Source organism: Lutra lutra, chromosome 6, assembly GCF_902655055.1.
Source record: "Lutra lutra chromosome 6, mLutLut1.2, whole genome shotgun sequence".
NCBI lineage: Eukaryota > Metazoa > Chordata > Mammalia > Carnivora > Mustelidae > Lutra > Lutra lutra.
Genome location: NC_062283.1, coordinates 71,578,353 through 71,590,839, shown reverse-complemented (window position 1 = coordinate 71,590,839; position 12,487 = coordinate 71,578,353). Strand labels below are relative to the sequence as shown.

The 12,487-nt window shown below is 36.4% G+C and overlaps 1 protein-coding gene across 9 annotated transcripts in view; it reads left to right on the top strand.

The window, feature by feature from the left end:
- FAM184A (family with sequence similarity 184 member A) overlaps positions 1-12,487 on the top strand; it is a 115,931-nt gene that overhangs the window by 55,493 nt on the left and 47,951 nt on the right. For all 9 annotated transcript variants that reach the window (XR_007128103.1, XR_007128104.1, XM_047733409.1 and 6 more), the window contains exon 6: positions 3,678-3,800. Coding sequence is in view for 7 of the 9 variants with exons in the window: in XM_047733409.1 (XP_047589365.1) it covers positions 3,678-3,800 (123 nt within the window). In the remaining 2 variants the exon portion in view is untranslated. The remainder of the gene's footprint in view (positions 1-3,677; positions 3,801-12,487) is intronic.

Sequence of the window (12,487 nt, the reverse complement as noted above, 5' to 3'; positions counted from 1 at the left end):
ATGTAGTTGATTAAATTGATATGAAGCATTCCTACCTTGTATAAGCTGTAGCAGAAACACTTGCTTGATCTTGAGCTGTCTCCTCGTGAGACAGCATCTTCGATGTGTGCTCCTCAGGAAGCCTCAGCTGCTTGGAGCACTTAGTCTCCTGTAGATGTCTGCTTCCTGTTGCGTAGTAGAAAAAGCGAGGTGTCTGACAGATGTGGGCCTTACACTGAGCTCTTGGCTTATAGTTGCCTAATCTTGGGTCTCAAAAGCCACACCTCAGGATCATCAGTGGACAAAGGAAGATAAAATCCATCTTGTAATGTTCTTATGAGGGTTAAGCGAGATAAAATGTTGAGAATTCAGACAAGTCCTAGCATATAGTGACAAATAAATGTTAGTTATTAATCCTTCTTACAGTGTGCCAGGCACTGCAGTCATGTTTTCCATCTGTTTTATTTAATCCTCACAACACTCTCATAGGCTTAATTGCTCTACCTTTCTTCCTGGAGAGGAGGTGGAGGACAGAGAGGTTAAACACTTGTGCAAACACATGCAACTAGTAAGAATCAGTCAGGACTTGAACTCAGGTCTCAGATATCAAATCCCAAGACATTTAACCACCACACATAGGCATGTATTCATGATGGTTGCTATATATTTTATGTAATAGCATTTTACAGTTTCCCAAGCTTTATTGTATATTTCTTATTATTTAAGACTTGAGACTAATGTCATTTTAGTATGTGGGTGGTGAAGTAGGTTTAGTAAACCTAAATGATATATTCAGTACCACTAACCTAGTAAATCGAAGAGGTTGGATACGAATTGAGATCTTTGCCTCTATGTCTCTTCCTTTTATGATTCAGCTATTTGGAAAGAATATTCAACACCTGAACTTAATTAAAAATTCAGATAAAACTTCCTATTAGAGTGTTATTTCTATCTAAACTTACTATTTTATGTTTATGTAGCTGGAGACAAAACTTAATGACATGTTATTTCTCAAAATTGTGGTGGTGGTTTTCTCTGTGCCAGGTCGCTATTCCAGAACAGATTTGTACAGCTTTAATTACATGGTGCATGTGCGTGCTCACGGACTATACATATGTGCCAAGTGCTCAGGGATTTAGAGGGAAGTGTTTAGTGGTAACTGCTGCTTCAGTTAGCTCTTCCATAGGTATTTTTTGTTACTATTTTTTCATTTCTACGTCCCTTATTCATCTTAGCCTTTTCCTCTCTTTTCGTAGTATTTAACTTGCAGGTGTTCTGCTTTTTGTCTCTTTTTATTCCTCTGTATTACATTCTAAGTACTAGAATCAAGGCATCTTTCATCAATATCACTTTTGCCTCCTTACTTCTCTCCTAATTATCCCCCTGCCTGTTGAATTTCAATTTCTGAGCCTCCTAAAAATCTGCTTTATGCTATTTACATTTCTTATAATCTTTCTTTAAAATGTGGTTGCTATAAAACAGATGACATGAATTTCCTGTGTGCGAACATGCTCAAAACTCAGGATAGCTTTATCTGTACCGTTCTCTTTTCTCAAAATAACTTATCACTTGCCACTTCATTCCTCTCTTGCCTAGCTAGCTCATTTCTGAGCATAAGCTCAAACCACCCTCCTTTTAGAATAGTCTTTCTCCAATGTCAAGTTATCTTTTAAAGAACATTTACTGAAAGGTGAATTCTCCATTCCTTATTAGTATCAAAAGGGATTATATTTTCTTTCATAATTCCAGTTTATCCACTCTATTTGAAACTGAGTATGTAGAGAATCCATGCAGAAAAGAGTTAACATAGTAGGCCTGAAGCTGCTGTTCTTAGAAAGGCAGAGGGCAATGTTGGCCCTTGCTAGTGTCTGGGAACTTGAATTTCAGGAGGGTTTCCACCATTCCCTGGTAAGAATGGCTCATGTGCCTAAAGCATTTATGCAAACAATATGGTTTGTGCTGAACATCTGCTTTCCTTCTTGACATCTGGAAGTTTGGCACATGCTAGTCAGAGGGTACCCATGTCATTAGCCCCCAGTGAGAAACATGGGCACTGAGTCACTCATGAGTTTTCCTGATAGACAGCATTTTACATTATTGTCACAACTTTCTGGAGAGTCCTGTGTGAGAGAACTCTTAAAAACTCATGCCTGGTTTCCTGCAGACTTCGCCCTGTTGCCTTTTCCCTTTGCTGATCATGCTTAGGGTCCTTTTGCTGTGTATGATAAACTATAGCTGTGAGTACGACTAGATGCCGGATCCTGTGAGTCATCCCAGCAAATCATCAAACCTGGACTTTGCCTTGGAGCACCGCAGAGCGCTGTTTACTCCTCTTTACCTTACGCTAGAGAAACATTGAGCCATGTGTAACATACCAGGTCTTTGTACTGCTGTGGTTTTTGCACAGGTTTCTTCTCCTTTGATTTCCCTCTTGTTTGACCACCTTTTCTTACTAATGCACTCCTTCAGACTTGACTTAGGGATTGTGTTCTCTGTGCAGATTTCCTCACCAAGCTAGAACTTACCAGTTCTCCATCCGTATATCCTCGTAGTTCTTACACTCGTTTAACTCTCATCACATATTCTTTAGTTGCTTGTTATCTTTAGCTGATTAAGGACAGACCCCATGTTTTACTGCCTCTGTATCCCAAGTATTAAGTAGCATGCCAAATAGTAGGCGTTCTTCAGTAAGTATCTATTTTACTGGTATTGCTTCTTTTGATGCCTTAATTTTGTACTTGGTAATTCTTTTTTTTTTTTAATTTAATTTCTTTTCAGTGTAACAATTCATTGTTTATGCACCACACCCTGTCCTCCATGCAATACGTGCCCTCCATAATACCCACCACCAGGCTCCCCCAACTTCCCACTGTACTTGGTAATTCTTGACTATGTTCCAGTGTTCCAGAGCTGTTCCTGGATTTTTGTGTTTTTTTAATGTAAATATAAAAGAATTCTGTATTCAAGAGATAGAATTTTTTTTTTAATCTCCCCAATTATCACTTACATCATATATTTCTGTTGCTGGCTCAGTTTGATCTAGAGAAGTCAAATATTCTTACCATTTAAAATAATTATTTAACCACATCATAAGTGATTCAGACTGATAGACTCTAAGCCCTTAGGATTAATTAGAATAATAACTCCAATATTATTGTTTAAAGATAAGGCTGATTTGAAAAGCAAAGTATCAAAATATAATACAATGGAATACTATGCAGCCATCAAAAGAAATGAAATCTTGCCATTTGCAGTGACGTGGATGGAACTAGAGGGTATTATGCTTAGCGAAATAAGTCAGTCAGAGAAAGACAACTATCATATGATCTCCCTGATATGAGGAAGTAGAGATGCAACATGGGGGGTTTGGGGGGTAGAAAAAGAATAAATGAAACAAGATGGGATTGGGAGGGAGACAAACCATAAGAGACTCTTAATCTCACAAAACAAACTGAGGGAGGCTGGGGGGAAGGGAGTAGGGAGAGGATGGTGGGGTTATGGACATTGGGGAGGGTATGTGCTATGGTGAGTGCTATGAAGTGTGTAAACCTGGCGATTCACCGACCTGTACCCCTGGGGCTAATAACACATTATATACTTATAAATAAAAAAATTTTTAAGTATCAAAATATAAAACAGAATGGCCTTTTTCTTGGCGTCTTTGAAGTATATAATACTTGTTATTGTCTTTTCCTAAGGAATTGGAGGAACAATATAAAAAGGAGAAACTAAACCTGGAAGAGGATAAAAGTGAACTTCAACAAGAGCTGGAAAACCTGAAGGAAGCGTTAGAAGAGAAGCTAAATACAGCCAATCACGAGGCAAGAATTCTTTAGGCTTATCACCTGTATTATATCTTATCAGTAATATCTTATTTGGTAACATTGTATATGTCGGTGATCCTCACTGATGGTAAAATATCTAGAATAAAAATAACCACATGCTTTCACTGATGCTGAGTTTTTCATAATACGTTGGTTATATCTCACCAGGTAAAAATTTACTACTCAAAACATCAGACCAAGGTGCCTTTGTGGGGAAAAAGCGAAACAAAGGATAACATCACTTTGTAAGAAAGAAAACAGAAGAGGTTTATCTACCTTTCGTAAAACAGTGACTTACTATTCTCTACACTGTATCTCTATTTTAAAAAGAGAGACTTTATAAATTTATAACATAACTTTATAAGTTCTACAGAGTGACATTAAAATAATTTTTAAATGCCATAAGAAAATAGTATTGTTTAGCTTAGGAAAGACTAAGAATAGAGTATATTAAGAATGTTATAAATCAAGAAGTTGTGAATAAAATAAATGTAAAGACAGTTTAAAAACTATAATATTATTTGTTCTATTCCTTTCTCTTTACTGCCTAGGTTCACCCATGCCCTAGAATAGCCTCCCTGTTGTCTTCTTGTCCTTCATTCCAGTTCATCCTTCATGTGGACAGTCTTGTCTTGTAGAGTGCTCTTCCTAAAACAAGTCCGTGTCTGGACATTTCTCATCTTGTCAACTGCTCCTACCTCACTAGCATCATCTCTCCCAAAGTCTTTAAATCCTACTTTCTCATTACTCTGCTTCTGCTCAGGAAAACCACGCCAAAACATGAGTGCCCCAGGGCTTGCTAATCATTTACATTCAGCCTTCTTTAATTATCTTTAAACATTTATCCAGGGAAGGCACCAATTATCACATTTGGAAATGATAGAATTAAGACCGTTACAGGTTGCCCCTGCTTTTAAGTGGAGCACCGTGTGAAAACTTTTGTAAGCTGAAATGGTATAAAATGAATAAGTAGTTACCATTAATTTATACAGAAAAACTTTTGAGCACTCCAAAACCCCAAAACTAACCTCTCTTAGGCTTTTCTGATACCTTAGGATCCTTCTTGCTAACAGATGCAAAGATGCTCACAGAGTTCACAACTAATGGTGGCATGATACAGAGATGCTGAGTGTTCTCAGGATAGGGACTCGGCGGGGCTGCTCTCACTGCTTGCGATGCGCACTGCACTGCCTCTATAAGGGCTTGCGATTTTGCTTTTTGTCTTTTTCTGTAAAAGTGAAAATCTCTCCAGATTACTTTTGGTTAGCAAAAAGTACTATCATAGGTCTTTTATGAAAGTGAAGTGGCATAACATGGACTTTGAAAAAGCAAGGGATATAGCTATATTTGTATTGGCTCAGCCTCTCTCCTCTTGTCCAAGATAATTCACCGTTGGCTCCAGATTTGCACACCTCTCCCAGCAGAATATGATCCTTGTAGTTATGGTGTCCCACTCTCATTAAAAGGCAGTTTAGCGACCATCTGTGTTTCTCAAGAAGGTCCCCCAGGGTCTACTCTCCGTTTGAAATGGTTTAAATATTTCTCCAGTCTACACACTGTAATTTCACTGAGAAGAATTCTAAGAAACACATAATTGATTTTCCTTTTAGATATGTTCTCAGTTATGCTTTAGCACCCTGGTAATGTTTTGATGCCATATTAGAATTGCTCCCCAAGAATCTGCCTGGCTCATCCCTCCACATGCTCCTGCTGTTTCCTTCAGCCTGGACATCTTTTTACTTGTCCTACTTGGCTGGGTAGGATCTCAGCCAAGCTGAGATAAGCTTTCTTGTTTTGTTTCCTGCTCTTAAAGTGAAGGATGTCAACATTTTACAGTTAAATACTATGCTTCTCTAAAGTTTTATTTTGTAAATGTTCCTTAACAAGTTTAGGAAATTCTCTTATAATTCTAGTTTCTTAAGTTGAAAAGAAATCACAAACTGATGCTGATTTTTCTGCGTCTATTGAGATCATACTTTTTTTCTTTGTTAATGTGGTACCTTAGATTAGTTTTCTTTTTTTTTTAAGATTTTATTTATTTATTTGTCAGAGAGAGAAAACACAAGCAGGCAGACTGGCAGGCAGAGGGAGAGGGAGAAGCAGGCTCCCTGCAGAGCAAGGAGCCCGACGAGGCGCTTGATTCCAGGACCCCGGGATCATGACCTGAGCCGAAGGTAGCTGCTTAACCGACTGAGCCACCCAGACGTCCCTAATTTTCCATCCTACTTAGCCATAATAGATTATATATATATCTTTTTATATAATAACTAGATTCAGTTTCCTAATATTCATTTTGATATTTTGAGCCTGGGTTCAGTAAGATTGCTTTGTACTTTTCCCTTTTTATATCATCCTTTTCTAGTTTTGGAATCAAGGTTCTAGTAGTCTCATACAACGAAAAAAGACTTCTTTTTCTGTTCTCTGGGAGAGTTGTGTGAGATTGACATGTTTTTTTAACCTTAACTGCATCATTGTTAAAAATGGTGAAATTTTTTAAATTTAAAATTATGAACTGTGAAATTCATAATATAAAAACAATTTTTTAAAACTTGTTAAGTCTAGTGTGACACATGAAAGAAATTTAATACTCTGGTTGTGTCCAGTTGTTCAGTGTAGTCTTGTATGCCAGTCCATTTAAATCAAGATTTTAACTTATTTTCTTCAAATATTCTGTGTTCTTTTTGACCCATCATTTACAAAAAACTGATGCTATGATGGTGGATTTCTTTATTTCTTCTTACATTCTGTCAATTTTTGCTTTGACTATTTAGAAGCTTTTTATATCCATACAAATATAAAACTCTTTAACTACTTAATGGATCATACCTTTTGTTTTAGTCTGTGTTGTTTGATACTGCATAACCAGCTTTCTTTTAGTTTGATATGACTGTTATATCTTTTTCCATCTACCAACCTTTCATTGTTCTGCAACCTTATGTTTACACGCGCCTCTTCCCAAACACATACAGCTGCATTTTATCTAGTCTGAAGGTTTTGCTATTTATTTAAGAGAGAGCAAGTTGGGGGAGGAGCAGAGAGGGAGGAGAGGGACAGGAAGAGAATCTTCAAGAGACTCTGCACCAAGTGCAGAGCACCTGAGATCATGACCTGAGTTAAAACCAAAAGTCAGACATCCAACCAGTTGAGCCACCCAGGTACCCTTGAAGTTTTTTCCTTTTAAATAGAGTTTATTCCATTTATATTTATTGGATAGAAAATACGTTTATGGAAAAACATGAGGAAAGAATTAGGGGGTACTTCATAAAGATGAAAATGATTATTTTAGAAAAAAAAGAATGTATTATCTTCATAAGATGGATCTTGATACTCTTATAAATGATAAAACTAAAATCTCAGATGGAGGATAATCCTATTATCCCATCAAATGTTATTTGGGATCACCTTTGAGGACAGAATACTAGGCTGAATGGTCAATAAATCTAACTATTATGGTCTTTTTAAATGTTTTTATAACATTTAAGTTGTAGATTTTCTTCTGGATGTAAGTTTTTTAAGCATATATATAGAGTTCAGTATTTTGTTAAAAATCATTTGGATTTATTTATTATAAAATGTTTTATCACCGTTGATATACTGCCTGACACATGGTAAGAGATCAGTATTTATAAATGAAATATTTTTTGAATGAGTAAAACTCATCCTTAAAAACTAAGTCAACTTCTATAAATAAGAGTGTTATTGGTTTTTCTATTGCTGTGTAACAGATTACCACAAAACTTAGTGGCTTAACACAGTACAGGTTTATTACCTCAAAGTGTTATGGGTCAGGAGTCCAAGTATAGGTTAGCTGGATCTTCTGCTCAGGATCTCACAAGGTTGAAATCAAAATAACAGCCACAGTGCAGTCTCATGTTAGGCACAGGGTCCATTTTTAAACTTGTCAGTTGTTTGTCAGAATTAATTAACTTGTGGGTATGACTGACACTTATTACTAAATTGGTCTCCAGAAAAGTTAGTAGTAGTTACATATCTTTTATGATTTAGGAAATGTTTATTGACTGCATGGTATCTTCTAGGTGGTAGGGATACTTTGACAAAAGGTCAAGGAACTCATAGCTTCAAGTGGCTGTTATGACCGGTGATAAATACAATGCAGTTTTTAAGTTCCAGGGGAGGAAGTGCTTCTCTACCATAAGCATTCAGAAAAGCTCCGGAGAATGTGATGTTAGAGAATTTTTAAATGTGGTATGAAAGGTGGCCTTTCAAAGGTAAATGGAAATTTGCAGATGTAGGAATGATGAAAGATAATATAGGTACAAGGAATAGTGTAAGTATGATCATGTCGACACTCACGTTATAATGTCTTGGTGAACTGTAGAAGTTCAGTTCACCAGTCTCTCAACCCCAGCACTCTTGATTGGGCAGATAATTCTTTAGGGTGTAGAGTAGTATCTCTGGTGTCTACATTCTAGATACTAGTAGTGTGTGCCACAGTGTTTCCCCTTCAGTTGTAACAAGCAAAAATGTCTCCAGACACTGTCCTTGGGGGCAAAATTGACCCTGGTTGAGAATTAGTGTACTTGACAATATGGCACTTGTCAAGAAATGTGGTAGAAAAGGAAGTTTAAGCTAAATTGTGACTGTGCCATAGCAAAGCTTCAGAATTTGTCCTAATGACAGAGTGCTAGCAGCAGAGCAGCAACTGATACTCTCAGATGATCTCAGGAAAAGAATTCTGGTGGCAGTAGGAGAATGAGTTGTATGGGGAGGGGACTGGTCATTAGAGTTGGGTAGATGACTTAAGATTCTATTATATTAGTCTGGGCAAGAGTTGATTAGCTTCTTGACTAGGAAAGCAAAACATGGGAGTAGAGAAGATTATTCAAAAGTAAAATTTACAGGACCTGATGTGATAAGTGGTAGAAAAAGACTCCAGTATCTAGCTCAGGTGTTTGGACAGGTAATTATGCTACTCTGGGAAGATGGGTATTACAGGAGGAAAGCTACAAAAGAATGGCAAGATATTGAATTGTTCGGACCTGAAGGGATTGTGAGACATCTAGGCTGGAACTAAGTAGAGAGGCCAGGCTTAGAGCTAAAGATTAGGAAGTCACTGAAGCCGTTAACACAGAAGAGCTCACCAGAAGATTGCTGGTAACAAAGAGGAGCACCAGTACTGAATTAACAGAGCCAGGGAAAAAGATGGAGAAGGAGAAATCAAAAGCATGAGAATGAGAATTGATGGATATGAGAACAACATGAAAACAGATACTTTTCAAGAGGTAGAAGTGCCTAGGGCCTCACAGAGTCACACAATGATTAGAAGCCAAAGTGTGATACCTGGAAAGGTCATGCAATCAAGGGTTCTCTGAGGACCTTCCTACAATGTCAGTGGAAGAGTGGGACAAAAGTTAGATTTAATAGGTTTAATCTGAAAGTGCTCTTTTAGGACTATATGTAAATGGAAGAAGAGAGAAAAATGAAGTTCTTCAACCTCATACCAGAGATGTTCGAGATGGGCTAAGATTGAAATGTCATATCAAATCATGAATATAAATATAAATAAAATAGGAAAATGCAAGTGACAAAGCTTAGGACTAGGAAGGCCTTTCAACACATGATGGCAATATTACAAATTAAAAACACAGTATATTTATACAGTGAAAGCTATAATTTTTGTATATCGAGATACACCATAAGTAAAATTATGAGAGAAGAAAAATGGGGGAGGGGTGAGATAAGTGATTGGCAAATTGCACAAGTAACAAAATTCATGTCTTTAGCACCTTAAAAATATATACAAAATATTAAAATATACAGATTCCCAAATTTTTTTAATGAAGTAAAGGAGAACATGAAAAAGATAATTTTAACTGCTATAATTTAGAAACGGGAAATGAAATTAATGAGATGTCATTCCCATTACCATAAAATTAATGATAAAAATTGAAACCATGAAGTGTTGATAAGGGCAAAGAAATAAGCACAAAAAGTTGCTGATGGGAATATAAAATCATAATTTTCTTGGAAAGAATTTAGCACAGATGAGCATGTCCTTTGACTCCTGAATTTCACTGTATTTAACTGAAGCAAATAATTAAATATTATTGACAAAATTTCATCATTGTTTATAGAAGAAATTTAGAAACAACAAGTCTGACAAATATTACAAAATGTTGCTGATTAACAGGAATGAACTGAGGGAAGGATCTGCAAAGGCCCTGAGGCACAAGAATTTTCTAGGAATTGAAGGTTGCCAGTGTGGGTGGGACTGTTATCACAACTATAATAATAATTCATATTTATTTAGTTCTTACCATGTCCCAGGTGTTGTTTTATATAGTCTCTCCTTTATACTCTTTGTTCCTTTAATTCTCTCAGTAACCCCATGCTGTAATTACTAGATATCAAGTCACAAAAAAGCTGTGGAACTTTCCCAAGTCACATAGTAAGTGGGTAAAGCCAGAATTCTAATCCTGGCAGTGCGATTTCAGAATTCAGTTCTTACCCCAAGGAGCGTAAAGACCGAGGAAGGGAGTTGGCAAGAGAAAGCTGGAGGCTGAGGCAGGGTCTATGCCTAGGAGGCCTTGTAACCCCTTGAAAGATTTTTGGGTGTTATTTTAAGAGAAACACGAAGAATTTGGAGGATGCTGAGTACAAATAAGTGGATGCTTGCTTGGTCTTGGGGCTTATACTCATGTCTGTATTTGTAATTTATAAAAAAGTGACACAGGCACTGCAAAGAGATTGGATCAGAGAAGAGCATGCATGAGTGAATATTCCAGGGAAGAGGTTTCTATATACTGTATTTCTTCAGTGTTAAGAGGAGTCAGAGGATTGATCTTTACTGCAAGTGGCAGAAATCCCAGCTCAAACCAGCCTAAGGAAATTTATTGAATCATGTTGACTGGAAAAGTCCCGGGGGAATGTTAGCATCAGGCATGACCAGATTCAGAACTGAAGTTGTTTACACTGGAACTCAGCTTCTCTTTTTCTCCAGTTGGATTTGTTTTTTGTGTTGACTTCCTGTTTCAGTCATACATTCTCTTAGGTTGTATGTGCAACTGGAAAAAGACCTTTTTTTAGGAACTCCTTTAAAAGTCTGGAGATCACTGTGTAAAGATGAACTTATACCATGTGCCTGCCTCTGATCAGTCCTCATGGCCAACAGAATGAGATTACCGAACTGGTTTATGCTTCAAGGAAATGCCACATTCATTCCTGGGTTTGGGTTGATATGGACCCATAGAGAAGAAAGGTAGATGCTGCACATGACAAAAAGGGATTTTGATATGACAACAGATGTGTTCCTCACATATCCACTTTCATTATGTTTTAGAAAACAAAGTTTAATTGGTTGTGTTCGTTACTTATTATTTGCTTATTATGTTTAATTGTGCAGCATGTTAAAGTTTTTTTCTTTTTAAACATTCATTCTGTCTCTACTTAGTTTCTTGAACAGACTTTCACTTTTAATTCTTTGTGTAATAGCTAGAATACTGTTCTTTATAAGTTTTTTCATGTATTCCATTTGTACATATAATCTTATTCATTTGAAAATTACCTGGATTGTGTAACAAGATTTTTCTCCATGTTGATAAATTTGGTCGTCCCCTCCTTACTGATTGGTACCTGGTATTTGCATGTTGTTTTCTAATTAAAGAATCTTTTCCCATATGTCCTTGAGTTTAAATGTTATAATAACTATGAGGTAGGTATCATTATTCTTACTTTATAGTGGCAGACCAAGAACTTGAAACTCGATTTTTTTTTTTAAGTATACCCCTAAGGTAGGGCTCAAACTCCAAGGGTCCACAGACTGAGCTAGCAGAGCCCCAGGTTCAATACTCCTTAACTCTGTTACACCTTCCTTATAGTATTCATTCACCTGTGTGACACATTTATGGCAAGGCAGAGCAACATAAGAAGCAGGGAAGATACAAATAAGCTAGATAGACTAGAGAAAGGGGGCATAAATTCAGGGACAAAAAAAATTCTAAGACATGGTAAATGAATATTAAATGTAAATATGCTATTACATTTTTAAAATTAGGGAAAAAAGATGTCTTTGTATAATATTTTAAATTTCTAGAATGACTCAAAGTAGTTGATCAACCTGATAGAACCAATTATAACCATGAAATAAATACTCCCAACATGTATCTAGAGAGGCACTAGGCCCAGAGGATTTTAATGGATGACTTTTATTAAAATTTTGAGAAACAGATAAATTTTAACTGAAAATATTTCAGAGCACAGAAAAATTGGAAGCTTTCCAGCTCAGTGTATCAGGCTGGCATCCCTTTAAAGATATAACAAGATAAAATGTTACCATTACCAGAATTGTTCAGTACATAAACATGTGCATGGAAAGGGGACAGGAAAGGGGTGGTCATTTGAGAGGAGGCTGAAAGAGAACGTTTTCAGTTTTCCTTGTGATGCCTGTATTTACAATGAGAAATATTCAGGTATTATTTTAAAATTAGAAGTTTTCATTTCTATAGGGTTTTGATAAACTTGGCTGTTTTATAAAAAGGAGATTTTTACTACATAGCACTTTCCTAGATAAAGTATTCCACGTATTGGTTTTAGTTCTCATAACTTGAAGATATGAATCTGCCTAATCAACAAATTGTCTTTATTAGCTCCTAATTTCAAGAGTGTGTAAATTCAACTTTTTTTTTCTTTTTAAAGATTTTTCATTTATTTGACAGAGAGAGGCA